The sequence below is a fragment of the Pseudochaenichthys georgianus genome, chromosome 18 (genome assembly GCF_902827115.2).
Source record: "Pseudochaenichthys georgianus chromosome 18, fPseGeo1.2, whole genome shotgun sequence".
NCBI classification, from domain to species: domain Eukaryota; kingdom Metazoa; phylum Chordata; class Actinopteri; order Perciformes; family Channichthyidae; genus Pseudochaenichthys; species Pseudochaenichthys georgianus.
This window is the reverse complement of record NC_047520.1, coordinates 6,078,396-6,094,518: the sequence shown is the minus strand read 5'-3', so window position 1 is coordinate 6,094,518 and position 16,123 is coordinate 6,078,396. Positions and strand designations below refer to the sequence as shown.

The window sequence follows — 16,123 nt, the reverse complement described above, 5'->3', positions numbered from 1 at the left end:
TGATGGGACATTTCGCAGAGAATGCACACGCTGCTATTAGTTTGGGGAATGTGTATATACAAGTTTTCTTAAAATAAGGCTTTTGTTTGGGGGCTATTTACTATTTGCCAACAAAGGTCTTAATGGTGTTAATACTCGGCTAACAAATGGCTCCAAAAAATGTAACTGGGTAACTTTTTAAGTGATGTCGATAACCCGGGCCAATTTTGGTTGCCACAGACCAGCTTTAGGCCACTTCAGTCATCCTAAATCTGACCAGTGCACATGTCAGTCTTTTATCACAAGTCAGCCATAAGTCAAGTCAGGAATTACCAACTGAACTAAGACTTCATTAAAGAGGCCACAACAGTCTGTGTTTATTTACATCCAAAACCTATGCCCTCTTTATTTAGAGCTGAGGCCTAAAACAGAGTGGAGCAGTTGGAGTAAAGAGAGCACAAGACCACGCCTTTTTAAGTAGAAAACAAGGGGGACAACATAGACCTTATCTGCGTGAGCTCCATCCAGCTGTGGGTTGTGCAGCGATGCTAGATTCCAATCCTGCTCGTAAAAAAAAGGCTGTCCAGTTACACACACACACACACACACACACACACACACACACACACACACACACACACACACACACACACACACACACACACACACACACACACACACTCATGGAAGGCTCTTCCTCTCCCCTGTAGGGTATTTAAGCAGAAGCAGAAGTTTCCCAACACGGAGCAGCAGCAGCGGATCCACTCCATCCAACAGCAGCTTGTCTCTCCAACTTCATCTGAGGTGCGTCCACTCTCCATTTGAACTTACTTTATATTTACAAGAGTTGCTGTAATGCTACATTAACCGCAACATTCCTCAACAGCATGGTATCTGTTTTTGTTTATACCTTCCAGATGTGAGTTGTTGTGCAATCGTTCAAACATGCTCTAACAATGCCCTTTGTGCATCACTACGATTTAATATTATAATCAATGCACTTTTCTGTTAACTTAAGTTTGATTTAATGCCTGGCTTACATTCAAATAAGTAGGAGTAACTGTAACCTTTGTTTCAAGGTTTTCTAGATTGTTGAGGTGCGTGTTGTTTTGTCTCTAGCATGTATACAATGCATGCAACACTTTGACCATTTCACTTTACTTTTTGCCGGGTAAAGTATGGTCTTTGCAGAGAGTTTTATGGCAAGTAAAAAACCTCCCTTGAGCATTAAAGGTCTCAGTCCTGCTGGTTAACGTGCCGAGTTCCTGTGTCAGCATTTGCCAAAGTTGTGTTAAAAATCTTTGTACGCAGAAAAGAGAAAAGTAACAAGTGTCAGTGATATGCAGTAGTGTGAAGAAACTATATGCATTCACTCCAACCCTCAAATTAAGAACAATTTGGAAATACTGTGGACTACAGTATTTCCATTTTATGCCACTTCCGTTCAAGATTTCATCATTTGAAATGTTTCTTTATGCAGAACTGATACCACCAACACACCCCGACTTTCCAAATGTAGCACTTAACATAGATTCTGCGTATTTCTTCCAGCAATGCCCATGAAGAACAAGTATGACTTTATCTAACATGGATCCTGTAGGACATCTGGGATGTGTATATGACTTTGAAATCTGCAAATATGTAAGAAAAACTCAAATAAAAGTAAAAATGTTGCATTCAAATTCCTCTTCCAGTCAAAGTACAAAAGTCTCCATCTCAGTGTTCTTACAGCATGAACGAAAAGGTATTGTTGCTCCAGAAGCATGGTCAGACACTGCATTAATTCACAAGTCTTTATGCACCTGGCCTGAGGTAGAGACCGTTTTAATCAGTTGTTATGAAGTTAGGTGGTTTAGTCGGCTGGTTCTGATCCTGGGAACCCCCTGAAATTATCCCAAGATAAAGAGTTGTAGTGGTGAGATGACCAATTACATTTCGCTACACAATTAGCATAAATATTGTGGCATTTTTTTCATGTGAAATATTCAAAAGTGTTACCTCTTCGTGCCTCAAACAGCGAGTTAAGTGAACCCTGTGACATGTTCCAGGTGTAAGGGAAACTTCTGCAGCAATGGAGGGTCAGGACTCAGAGAGACACGAGGAGAGTTGGAGCTTTGATGTCAAACAATGATAGTTTATTGCAAGGATCCGGCCGGAGGATTATATCAAAAGTCACAGCAGCAAAAGGTTCTGACTGCACGGGTGGGTTGCCATGTCAATCTGACCCTTAGGCTCTGTGACCGAGAGCTGACCGGTCATAAAACTTAGACTAAGTGCTGGAGCGCATTCCTTGAAGCCGGCGTCACAGATCAGGGTTATTGATGAACGTCAACAGGCAATAAGGTTAAATATCTTAGGGGTAAGACAGAAATATTCCCTTACACCAGGTGTTTAGGCGTTAATGCCAAAGACTTCTGGCTGCTATTTCTTTTTTTCTTAGTAACTCTTTTTATTGGGTGTTTTTAAATAGTAAAATGGTGCTTAACTAGTACAGGTAATTAGTTCCTTTCCACCAATGAGCCGCCGCCTGTCTGTCTGCCCACTCGTCCTGTGCCAGTCTGCAGAAGGTAGGCACGTCTCTGAGGGGAAACAGAGCTCTCTCTGTCTGTAGCGGTGACTCATGCCGTCCAGTCAGTCTCTCCGGGTCCAGCACACGCCCCGTTATGCAACAGAGCAGGTGTTCGTCCCATAAGCCTGACGTACTGGACACCCCGCTCGCACCTCATGAAAACACCTTTTGTGTACCTGATGTTTAATCATCCTTCCCACATGGTTACATAATCGTCATGGCAGTAACTGCTCGGTGTGGTATGTCGACCCCATCTGGGTTTATGTCACTTTGGTTCTGTTTAATATTTTTAGGATGAAATGAGTCACTCGGAGAACACTGAGGGTCTTTGTTTACATCAGTTTGTTGTGTTTGAACCTGATGTTCAGTTTGTGTTTATTATTCTCACCTTCACAGACTTTTTATGAGGATTTTTAACGACTTTTATTTACCTTGTTATAGAAATAAACTCTTTACGAGACTTTAATAAAATCTTCTTTTACTAGCGTTACTCCTTGTATTGCAGTAGTACTAAAGGTCCATGACCAGTGTGTTTTAGTCATTATTAAATGATCACGTTACCAATTATTGGTCATTAATCTGTTTCTTTTCTCAACTAATCAATCAATTGTTTCGTCTATAAAATGTAAGACAATTTTCAAATCCTGGTTTTGTCCAATTAAAAGTAAAAAACCCAAATATATTAAACTTTTTATCTTAAGAAACGTATTATTTTTAAATATAAAAACACTATATTATTCCAGGACATTCTATGAAAAGTATTGGTTATGTAATTATACATTTCTGGTTATCACAAGTTCTCTCCCGACTAATAGTACTGCTACTTCGACAACTTAGTCCCAAAATCCAGACTCAACTCAATGCTTAACCATTTTAAAATGATTAACCCTGCTATGATTAACCCTGCTTGGACTATATTGGACCGCATGCAATATGCGGTTCTAGTGTCATCGGGTATTTATATTGTGTGTGTATTCAGGAACTTTCACAATGACATGATTTCACACAGAAGAAACCCACAGTCAGTTTCACTGTGGGTTCCCTCCATGCCCGTTCTGTATTTTAATACACATGATACATGCTTCTCTTTCTGACCACAAGGAAATATTCAAATATAATATTTGTGAAGTGAAAATAAAGCACAAAAAGTGTCTTTGTTTACCAGCATCTTCCAGGAAGGGGAGTGGCCTAAAGCTCTCCCCCACCCAGCACACACACACACACACACACACACACACACACACACACACACACACACACACACACACACACACACACACACACACACACATGGAAACCACATGGGACATAAAAGTATTCACACTGATGTCGTTTTTTAACAAAGGGATAATCACTCACACACACACACACACACAGGCATGTTGCCAGTTTGTCCACAGATGTGTAGCAGATGGGTTTTACACAGCTTGTCTTCATGCAGGAATTAACAGTTTTCAGTAAAAAAGTTGTTGCAACATTAAATAAAAGTGTAAAAATTAGTACAAATGTTGTGTTATCAGTCTTTTCAGATCGTCCTTCTCGAGTTATCGTCGCCATGTCTGATCCAGGCGCCACCGCAGCCTCCTCTCCCGCCCCCCCCACTCCCACCGGACCCCGACCCAAGATGACGAGCAGCGGTCGCTCTGCAGTTCCCATCTCCAGCTCCAACTCTGACTCCACCGACATCCCTGAGTTTGAACCGTTTGGGCTGCCGGGTCCAAGAGGGTTCCCCCCTCTGACCGGTGAGAGGATTCTGCAAAGAAGAGACCATTAAACTTAAGTTTTATTGAGTTCAAGTAATAGAAAAACCTTTAAAAATCCCTGTGTGGGAATGTGGGTGTCTTGGCAGCAACTGCAATAAGGGTAAACACAGGATAGGACAGATATGATTGCACACAAGCATAGTAACAATAGTTATATATACATAATATAATAATAGTAGAAGAAATGTAAGAATAAAAGTGCAAGAAAAGTATGTGAAAGAAAAAGTGACAGTATAAGTTCATATTGACGGTTTTACGTATAGCTATGGGATTGTAATTATTATATAGTAAGTATTGTACCCTTAACAATAAGATCTAGTTCATACATTATTTATTTATTTCTTAATCAAAAATTGAATTGAAGGAGACAGATGTCACTTCTTGGTTTGAGAAGACTTCCCGACACTGATAGTTGTCCAGTCGTTGTTATACATGACTGACACGTGAATGACATCCAAGCCAGATACACTCTAATCACTTCGTGCAGCTGTCGCACGAGATGACAGCCGGAACGACAAATGAGCGGCTGTAAGGATAACGCAAATAATAAGACATCACTAAGTTTTCTGATAAACTGCTGACACACTGGGAGAGCACTGGTCTCCACCACTCTCTCTCTTTAAGCAAATACCCAGTGTAATGTGATGGCTGAGGCTCTCTTCCATTGGTTAAAAGAATATCTCATGTTTCATTGATATAACGGTTTAAAGAAACGGGCATGTTCATCGGGGCTAATTCATTTCAGTTTTTAAATAATTACCTGGATGTTTAATACAAACACACACATTCAATAGTTTTGTATTTATTCACTTTTTTAAAACAAGAACGGTTATGTGTGAACACTTGGGTCAGAAAGCCACCAAACATGTTGTTCTGCATGGGGCTCTTCATTCCTCTCTTTTCCTTCAGACTATCTTGACATCTTGGAAGTGGACATGATGCGACTGCCGGAGGAGACAAACAAGCAGCAGCACCACACCAACTTTTACAACTCGGACTATCTGGTGGTGCGTCGAGGACAAGAGTTCGAGGTCAAGATCACCTTCAACCGTCCCTACAAACCTGCCTCAGACAAGTTCGCCGTGGAGTTTGTGATCGGTGAGCGCGTCTTCAAACTCGTATTTTCCATCTTACGACACGATAACACTTTAATAGTCAGATCGAGTCTGAAATTGGACTTGCGTCACAGCAGCTCCATGTGTAACATCAACATGGAAACATATCAAGACACAATACATGGAAAACAAACCACAAACATTTATCACAATCACTGAGAGAAAACATGTTCAATGGCCCTTCAGCGTGCATCTGATCTGGGATTCAGCTCTGGATTTACTGCTTCAGTCTGACTTTATTGAATCGCGGGACCCGGTATCTCCCGTTAGACGCTGTTCAGAGCTTGGTTTGGGTCCGAGATGATGTTGTTGGACAGCCTTATTAGGTTGTTATGATAGGCTGAGTCATAAAGTCTCTGACCAACCATCTTTGAGCAGATTTGAACGGGTGGAGCAGTATCCTGCAAGTCTTTATTCTGTTTTAATGTCAGACGTCCCTCCTTTCCTCCAGGCTCCAGCCCTCAGTTCAGCAAGGGCACCTACATCCCCGTCTTTCCCCACAATGAGCGTCCGAGCCCCTGGGAGGGCAGCATCACCAACACCGCTGACGACACGGTCACTATGGGCGTCACGGCTGCTGCCACCTGCATCGTGGGGAAGTACAACATGTACGTCGCCGTGGTGACGCCCTTCGGTATCCGCAGGACCCGGAAGGACAAAAGCCGCAACCTCTACATCCTCTTCAATCCCTGGGCCACAGGTTGGGTTAAGGCGTCCACAACTTCTTTTTTGAACCACTTTATTTTTGCTTTTATCAGGTTTTCAAGATTCAAGTAGTAATAGTGCAGAATGGTCTAGATACAAGTGATTGGAATATTGATATATATAAGTTGCAAACAGATGTTTCAAAAGTGCAGGTGTTTAACGGTCTTATGGCATGTGCGATGAAACTGTCCCTTAGTCTGGTGGTTAAATATCCACGTGACTTGTTTTTCCTCAGCTGATGCCGTGTTTCTGGATGATGAGAAGGAGAGGGATGAGTGTGTGATGAATGAGATGGGGATCCTCTACCACGGCGCCTATGATGACGTCGCTGAGAGAAACTGGAACTATGGGCAGGTAGAAGAAAAGACAAGAGCCTCAGGATTGATTATCTTAAATATCTTTTGACTTATTAAGGTTTTGTTTTCCTTATAGTTTAACTTTGGAGTCCTGGACGCCTGTCTGTACATCATGGACCGCTCCGACATGCCCATCACTAACAGAGGAGACCCCATCAGGGTGACCAGGAAGGCCTCCGCTATGGTGAGGACATCTTCATAGACATCCATTAAAACTCGTGAAAATGGTTTTCAGAAACACAAGATATGCAGTTAAACGGTGCAACAATACAAACAGAATATTATTGTGCAGTTGTTACGTTCCCTCCTGGACTAGGGGTACAAAGGGAAGTAACACAAATATAAAATAACCGGGAGAGAGAAAGAAAAGAGGAAACCGATTGCTGAAGCCACAAAATGATGAATACAAAAGTAAAGGGGCTCACCAGCCATTTTGCAAAACAAACTTAAGTAACTGAGAACAACTTCCTTCTAAAAGAAAGAGACTAAATGAAACATCTAACAATGATCAAAATACAAGTTCTTATACAAAGAAACCACACGATGCTGCACATATCACACATGCAGCCAGAGGAGAAGGAGAGAGCGACTGCAGCCTTCCTCGGGTCCTTTATGGAGGCCCTCATTGGGGATTGGGACTTAACCTGGAGGGAGACAATCAGGGGGAGAGGGAGAGAGACACACACACACACACACACACACACACACACACACACACACACACACACACACAAACACCCACTACGGCACGTAACAGCAGTAAAATATTAAATATCAATGATATAGTGAAAGGAATTATGGACTGTTTTCTTTCCATGAGACTGCATTAAGAATGTGGAACCAGCTTGAAATATAATGAGCTGTAATCAATTGTTTTGGTTTTCTCTCATAAAATGTAGATGTTTTTTTTCTTGTAGACTTTTGCAGAAAGCCTTTTCACATTGCCATCACTTTTAAAAATAACGTGTAATTGGACCAACACAAGGGTTTCTACTGTTTACATTATATTTTTACTTCAACTCCCTAATTTCATATATCTAGGAATTTTACACATCTTTTATTTATTGAATATAGTTTGTTCTTCTAGTCGAAAAAAGTAAATGATACAGAATTAGGCCTTTTTTAAAGTGCAAAGCTTCAGATATATAGTGCTTGTCGGATGCTCTTTCCATAAATGTCTTAAATCTGCTCTTCGTCACACTCAGCTGAACTCTCGTGATGACGAAGGTGTGCTCGTGGGGAACTGGAGCGGCGACTACACCTACGGCGTGGCGCCCACTTCCTGGACCGGCAGCACCGACATCCTGCTCACCTACGCCAGCGGACAGATGCCCGTCTGCTACGCTCAGTGCTGGGTCTACGCCGCCGTCTTCAACACCTGTGAGAAGCAGAAAATATTACACAGATATACTAGTATATATATATACTATAAGTGTGTTAATTGTAAATCCCAAATATAGAAAAACATTAGCACTTTTTTTGTTGTTGACCAAACCCCTTCAGAAAATTCTTGACATCAGTTGAGAAGGTCCTAAAAAGGAAGATAAAAAGTCATTAGAGAGTAGGGAAAGACGACCATGTGCAAAAATGAAACCTTGATACAAGTTTTTTTCAATCGATAGGAAAGGAAGCATATTACAAACGTTCTCCCCTTTCAACTCTTGTCTTTGCTTCTGTTTCAATCTTAATTTCAGTTTTTTTATTGTCCTTTTAACGTTTGTTTCCAGTCCTGCGCTGTCTGGGCATCCCATCGAGGGTCGTCACCAACTTCTACTCCGCTCACGACACTGATGGAAACCTGAAGATGGACATCATCCTGGACGAGAACGGCAGAATCGACCGCAGTCGCACCAAAGACTCGATCTGGTATCACCCTCTATGTAAAACTAGTAGCTTCAACGAGTGCTGAGATTACAATGACATTTGTTATGAATAATCATGGTCCTCAGAGGATGAATCCTAATAACTTGGGTGACATCCTGACCTTTTTCTTTTACAAAGTTCCCACCTGAATCTAATGTAATCAGCATCATGTTGACTTCTCCACGACCTTCATATCGGGCCGTTTTCAGACCAAAGCCTCAAGATATTAAATGATGAAGTTAGCTGCAAACATTCAGACTTTTTCTATTGGAAGGCTTCTTTTAGTCCCACACAAGTTTTTAGTTACAAAGAAAGACTGTAATTATATTTAAATGTTGTTTTTATCAGGAACTATCACTGCTGGAACGAGTGCTTCATGTCCAGACCCGACCTCCCAGCTGGCTTTGGAGGCTGGCAGGTGGTGGATGCTACACCACAGGAGACCAGTGATGGTAAGTAATAATAATAACATGAATTAAAATCTTGCTTCATAAGAACAGGTAATTGATAATCCTCTCTTATCTGTAAAGGCATGTACAGATGTGGCCCTGCCTCGGTCCAGGCCATCAAACACGGGCAGATCTGCTTCCCATTTGATGCTGCCTTTCTGTTTGCTGAGGTGAGCCTTTTAAAAAAACAAAACATGTTATTTTTACTAAAATTGCGTGAATCCAAGCCAGTGTTTTTCTCCTCTGCATTCTTTGCCCACAGGTCAACAGCGATGTGGTGTTTTACTCCCGGAATAAAGATGGCACCATGGAGCCTGTCAGAGTGAACCGGACCCACATCGGCCGCATGGTGGTGACCAAATCTGCAGGAGACATGACCCGCCGCGAAATCACCGATCAGTACAAGTTCCCTGAAGGTCAGAGACTTCATACGACACAAAGTGCAGGGTTTTTAAAAGCCTCAGCTCCTGATTAGGAAGCGTTTTTACAAACAAATGTTAAATCTAAAATGATTTGAGTTTAAGAACAGTCTAAAATGAATCTTCCACGACAACTAAAACCCTGAAAGAGGCGCCAACATGAATCCTCATCGTGAACACTGGAGCACAGTGTGAGGCTTCGTGTTAACCGTGATGTTATTCTCTCAAGCAGCCTCCGAGTCAGTGTTAAGTCCATTTATTTTTCACACTGGGCAAAAATGACGGGTCCCGGGTTAATTTGGGATGATGGTGGCTGTGTGTTCGCACAGTGGGCTTTGTTACGGCACCAGAGGAACAGCCGTGTACCCCTATGTGGCTGACAGGTCTGGGAAGGGTTAAGCGTGTGGAAATCGGTTATAGTTTGTCTCAAATTGAGCTTTTTCTTACTTTGGGACCAAATGTTGTTTCCTGTCACGCAAAAGAACTCCCAATATCAAGTTTGTGAAGAAAACCATATAGAAATGTACAAGAAATGTGTAACTTTGGGACGAAATGTAGCTTCCTTTCACAAGAGTCCTGAGATCTCCCCCTCTCCAGGCAGTACCGAGGAGCGGACCGTCCTGGAGAAGGCGGAGGAGTACGGCTGCAAACGCGATAAGTCCGAGCTTCCCCCGGCCGACGTGGACCTGATCCTGCCCACCCTGGAGGTCAGCGTGGGCGACGACTTCGAGATGAGCCTGGAGTTTGTGAACCGCAGCGACGAGCGCCGCACCGTGGACATCTACATCAGCGGCAGCGTGGTTTTCTACACCGGAGTCACCAGCTCCGAGTTCCTGTTCAGGAATCCCACCGTGACCATTGGCCCAAACAAAAGTGAGAGAGGGGTTTCCTTTATTTCACACCAACAAAAATACACTCATACTAAGAAGTACTTCCGTTTACTTATCGGATGGCAACAACTGCAATACAAAGAATATTTAAACAGCATCATCTTTTTGATTGTTTTTCAGAAAACTCCAAAACCGTTGATAATTTGCTTTGGAATATAAATATGAATAATAATCTTTATTTGTATAGCGCCTTTCATACGACAACTGCAGTCCGAAGTGCTTCACATAGAATACAGATACCATTAAAAGACATAAGCGTCCTTAAAGTCCTTAAGCGTCTTTGAGTTGTGAAAAGCGCTATATAAATAAAATGCATTATTATAAAATCTAAAAATAGTTTGCTCTAATAGAAAAAGTTGTTATGCAGTGTTATGTTTCTGCGTTCTCCAGGTGTGAAGGAGTCGGTGACAGTCGAGTCGAAGGCCTACATGAAGCATCTGGTGGAACAGGCAAACATCAACTTCATCGCCACTGGGAAGGTCCAGGAGACCGGGCAGATCATCACCGCCATGAAAGTCATCACCCTGCACAACCCCAAACTCACCGTCACGGTCTGAAACTATGCTTACTTTCTGACTATACGTAAAACTCATCTTATTACTTGCTTTTCGGTACAAATCCTGAGTCCAGAAAGTAACTTTTACGACTTCCTGTATACTCCAAGTGGCTAATAAACTCAACAAATTGACTTTAGGCCATAAGACTGTTAAACACCTGAACTAGAACATCCATAACATTCACCTGTTTACAACTTACAAATGATATCGACTCTTTTGCACTATGTTATCTGTTTTATTGTGTTGCACTGTTGGAAGAGCCTGTGACGTAAGATTTTCATCGACATTACTACACTGTAGCCATGCACGAATGAGAATGAAAGCCTTGAGCCTGAACTTTCTTTTATGTTTTCTTATGTTGTGTCTTCAGGTGTCGGAGGGCGGCAGAGTGAGTGAGGAGATGACGGCGACCGTGGAGTTCACAAACCCCTTCTCCTTCAGCCTGGAGGGCGTCCACATCCGCATGGAGGGACCCGGGGTCATGCTGCCCAAGTCCAAATATTACAGGTGAGTTCAGAACAGCAGAAACAAGTAGCCATGCAAACCTTAAGCCTTAAGATGTTGAATAAAAGCTGTCACATAATACAAAATGGTGCTTTCATGTCATCTGGTTATATTGGTGGATTTCTTTAAAATGGGAATTGTATTCATATTATTCTTTTGTAAGAATAGTTTTGCTTACAGTTTTCCCTTATTATTATTATTTATTTATTTAGAATTATTATTATTTTTATGCTTCGTTTAGTTTCTTACCTGAGGGCGGGCGGGGTGGGGGGCGGAGATGTTGAAAATAGAAAACTGATAGTGAGCATTATGTTTCTGTACCTTTCTTATCATTATTTTTAATTATTACATTTGTACTTTTAATGCTCAATAAAATATATATATAATAAAAAAAAGATCTCTGCTGAGAAAATTCTCCTCATAATCAGAGATATTGAAAAATTACCATTTTGAAAGAAATCCACTGAATGTAAACACGATTACTCAGGAATGCTAAAAACACAGCTATAGATAGGATAAAATGTGTAAATTAGTTGAAGCTTAGAATATCTTGATTATCAAATGCAGCCCAACCCTTCTGACATTTAACCCAAATCCTGCTGGTTTCAGTCTGATCCAGGGTCGTACTTCCCTCTCCTGGGCGGAGTATTTCACCCCGCAGCGGGCCGGCAACAGCAGAGTGATCGCCTCTCTGGACTGCCCCGCCCTCAGGCAGGTCCTCGGCCAGGCGTCTATCACCGTGAAGCCCTGAGGATCACCATAGGGCCACTGAGGGTCACTGTAGGGCAAGGGTGTCCAAACTACATTTGTAATCGGCCCTCAGCCAATTCTAAAAGTATAATGACTTAAGTATAATAAACTTCTGCTTGTCTTATATTCTATTTCTCAAATATATAATGTCAACATATATTACACAGTATTCATGCCCAATTTTCAAATACATTCAGTCAATTAAAGCTGAAAACATATGGAATGCGGCCCACAAATTAAACTTGAGCTTGTATTGGATTGTACTTCTTAAATATATCTGTAAACAATCATATATTACACAGTATTCTTCATGTAAGCCCCCAAGAGTTTGCTAATTTACAATGAGGCAATATACCTCTAGTGAGTACCCCAGCTCTTGGTATATTTTTCTCTGTGGCCTTCGGTGAAAATGTTTTGGACCCCCCTGCTGTTGGGGATGCGAAACACCATTCACTCACACACACATAAGCCTAAAAGTAGTTGTGTATCTGTAGGTTTAACAGCGTATTCAGTGTAGCTTCAGAATTTATGATAACAATGGGGATAGTTGTAGGCGTAAGAAAAGCAAGCGCAGTTATAACACATTCTGACAATTAAAGGTCAACATTTTTGTTATCTGACTTTTTTTGTGGAGAAAGTGCATTTTTGAAAGATCTATGATTGCTACTAAAGCTTCAATTTGTTCTCATCATTCAAAAAGTAAATTCATTTGAAAACGTTTTTTTAAAGCTTAATTCATAACTCTATTTTGGCCGCCAGGGGGCACAATTACACCAAAACAAGCAGATAGTTATTTGGTTTAAATGACCCATTTGATGTGTGTTTCATTCGATACAACATAATAATTATTAAATCAGCTTTAACTCAAGACATACTCCCTCTGTTAATCCTGCATATCAATGTTTCTACTTGAGCACCATAAAGAGCTCTTTTAACCTTCTTCATATCGATTCATAACATCTGGTTCCTTACATTTTAATTTGTTCAACAGCAAATGCAAATAACCAAATAAAAGGTTCATAACTGCATTATGTTTTGACAAGTTATTACCTGGAAGTGTGTGTGTGTGTGTGTGTGTGTGTGTGTGTGTGTGTGTGTGTGTGTGTGTGTGTGTGTGTGTGTGTGTGTGTGTGTGTGTGTGTGTGTGTGTGTGTGTGTGTGTGTGTGTGTGTGTGTGTGTGTGTGTGTGTGTGTGTGTGTGTGTGTGTGTGTGTGTGTGTGTGTGTGTGTGTGCAACACGTTCTCACTCCCATCCCGTCACATATTGACGGACGGTCAGGGCCCCTCCCCGTCGCTATATTACGTACAGGGTACCCCTTTCCCGTCATTTTCTACGGGCAGGGCGTCCCATAGACCTTCATTGCGGACAGCGGACCCCTTGACCGTCAGGTTTCTACGGGAAGGGCGTCCCATAGACCTTCATTGCGGACAGCGGACCCCTTGACCGTCAGGCTTCTACGGGAAGGGCGTCCCATAGACCTTCATAATGTCTATTTTAAGGTTCATTTGGCCATTAAAATGCGTTTTGATGTCATTTTATACGAGTAATGAGTTTGTATTTCTGATTATTTGTGCAGTACATGTACATGATGTTTAGTTTGCTAGTTATGACGAAGATTACTTCATGAATGTGTACACATTCATGGTTGCTAAGGTGGTTGCTATGGACGCTGCAACAGCTCCCAGACCACGTGATCAACAACAATGGCTGTCCTTCGTGTTATTCTCGGTGGAAAAATGCCTATTTTATGGTTCATTTGGCCATTAAAATGCGTTTTGATGTCATTGTATGCGAGTAATGAGTTTTTATTTCTGATTATTTGTGCAGTACATGTACATGATGTTTAGTTTGCTAGTTATGACGAAGATTACCTTACGTCTGTGAGGAAAATGCATGGGGCTCAGAGCCTCGTATTTTTAAAATCTTTTTTTCCTTCTAATTTGTTATTCTTTTCAAATAACACACTGTTATTTACTCACCAATAACATACAATTATCCTTGCTTTTATTTATTGGTTTAATTCCATAATCTCGGTCTTTTTTGGTGTTCGTCAGGAACTGAATTTCAAAATTAAAATCTAATGTAATCTTGGCAAATCAAATTAACACGTGTAGATTTATAAATACATGTTTTAGTTAAGGCAACGTATTATTTATCCTTTAAAAAAATAACCACATGGAACTCACATTTGTATGACGTTGTTTCCTCCATGCCCGAAAAACGGTTGCGCACCTGTGGAGTGAGATTATCAAACCTGCATCCATGCAAACTCGCTGTCGGAGGCTTTTATAACCCACTACGCCTCCGCCCTGATTGCTTTGGACCAGCCCTTAATATGGCGGACCCTCCGCGTGAACGCGCAAACGGAGGGGTAGGGTGTAGGGGTAGGGTGTAGGGGGCGGTTTGGGAATGGGCCATAGAAATGAACGGCGGGATATCTCTCCCAGCTTAGACGCGGTTTGATTGGCTAGCGCTTGAGCTGTCAGATTTTCAGAAACGGGATTTGATTGGCTGGCGCTGGCTACTCCGGCGTCAGAAGTTGAACATTGGAAAAGGATTGATAGAAAGACTTCTGTCAAAGGGCGGATTTCTGAGCTTACTTTGTTTTTTAGGCTGTGAACGATCGTCCAGCCAGCCAGAAATTACCCAAAAATGTAGATTTAAAAAGAAAACGACATAGACAATCCAAATCAGTAAAATTAAATAATGTCAAAAAAATTAAGGATCCAGGAGGACTTCATAAAGCTTCCAGATCCCACCAAAAAGTAATAATATATATACATGTCCGTATATGATCATTTAATTAATTTCTTGTTTAACAGCTACTTACCATATCATTTTAATTGTGTCTTAAATTGTATTAATCTTGTGTGAACTGAACTACTACTGTACTACTTTCACTCTTACTCTGTTGCATGCTTAAACTCCTGAAATTTCCTCACAGGGATTAATAAAGGTCTTATCTTATTTTATCTTACCATGGGGTTCAGAGAGGAAAAGGGCAACAGTTGCGGGGGAAATCCTGACTAAACACAACCAGAGCAGGATGTGAATAACTTACACAGAAGCCAGTTCAAAGGATTAATGCTTTATTTTACTTCTGCGATTAGATGTAATTACAAGCAGGGAGTCCTCATTAGAAAGTGAGTCATGGGGATTGAAAGTGACTTCTGAGGAAACGTATCCCACTTCTCAGGAAACTAACTGCAAGGGTATAAAAGGGTGTTCAGGAAACAGGGGTCTTCAGAGGAGACACAGCACAGAGGAGAGGAAATCATTGCAACATCTCCTTTCACTACCATTCGAGGATGAATTATGCAATCCAGTGCATCGTTTTGCTGGCATGCATTGTCACTTGCACTTCACTCCGTAAGTGTGTCAAATTATTATTATTATTATTATTATTATTATAGCATTTTAAGCTTTTTGTTGTATTTCTGCCTTTATCCATCTTCACTTTTGTTCTGATTTTACAGATATTTTGAATTGCCGGTGTATAAAAACCAGCTCGTTCGTAAATAAGTCCCTCATTGCTAATATCAAAGAGCTCCCGCCTCGTCCCTACTGCAACAAGAGAGAAGTCATGTAGGTATCTATATTTAAACATGAATACATTGCATTTCTTTCAAGTGTTGCTTTAAACTGTTTTACATTAAATCTTCCTCTACCTCCTGCAGTGTTCTCCTGAAAGATAAGCGCTCAGTCTGTCTTGACCCTGAAGGAGCATTCACCCAAGCAGTCCTGCGAACAATTCAAAGGTAGGTTTTTGTTGTTTGTTTGTCATTTTACCAAAATCAGGGAGCTCAGCAGTGACTTGTTATTGCTCCGTGAATCAGGACCAGTCTGTGTGTATGAAAGACAGAGGAAGCGGCATCTAATTAAACCTGGATGACTTAATTTTGCAGATAAGCATGAGGGTCCATGGGGCTGTTAAATGAATGGGAACATTAATTCTGATATGCAAAGTTCCCCCCCCCCAGACTTCCCTATTTTCGATGCTGCAGAACTCTAAAAATAGAATAAAGAAAAACTACATTTGATTATAAGGGGGTCTGATGTAGTCGTAGCTTTTTTATTAAGGAATGACAGGCTTAATACAGCGTTGAATTAAATGTGTCAAAGTATTATGAATAATCGACTTAGAAGTAGACATTTGTCATGTTGACGTGTAACAAGGCAAACAGTCTGGAAAACCACTCTGTT

General features: G+C 41.3%; 1 protein-coding gene across 1 annotated transcript; it reads left to right on the top strand.

Moving 5' to 3' along the window:
- Window positions 1-673: 673 nt before the first annotated feature.
- f13a1b (coagulation factor XIII, A1 polypeptide b) lies at window positions 674-12,947 on the top strand. The gene is made up of 15 exons (XM_034106204.2): window positions 674-783; window positions 4,069-4,290; window positions 5,221-5,409; window positions 5,878-6,126; window positions 6,367-6,485; window positions 6,564-6,671; window positions 7,693-7,867; window positions 8,215-8,353; window positions 8,699-8,802; window positions 8,881-8,969; window positions 9,062-9,215; window positions 9,816-10,091; window positions 10,499-10,659; window positions 11,036-11,172; window positions 11,779-12,947. Exons 2-15 carry the CDS (start codon window positions 4,104-4,106, stop codon window positions 11,918-11,920), a joined length of 2,229 nt encoding a protein of 742 aa, XP_033962095.1. The 5' UTR covers window positions 674-783; window positions 4,069-4,103; the 3' UTR covers window positions 11,921-12,947.
- Window positions 12,948-16,123: the final 3,176 nt, after the last annotated feature.

Bases quoted from the DNA above. Each gene is read 5' to 3' on its own strand.
- f13a1b (XM_034106204.2), top strand. From the start codon at position 4,104: ATGTCTGATCCAGGCGCCACCGCAGCCTCCTCTCCCGCCCCCCCCACT. The intron at 8,970-9,061 runs GTGAGCCTTTTA...CTTTGCCCACAG, and splicing joins CTGCCTTTCTGTTTGCTGAG to GTCAACAGCGATGTGGTGTT. The intron at 10,660-11,035 runs GTCTGAAACTAT...TTGTGTCTTCAG, and splicing joins ACCCCAAACTCACCGTCACG to GTGTCGGAGGGCGGCAGAGT.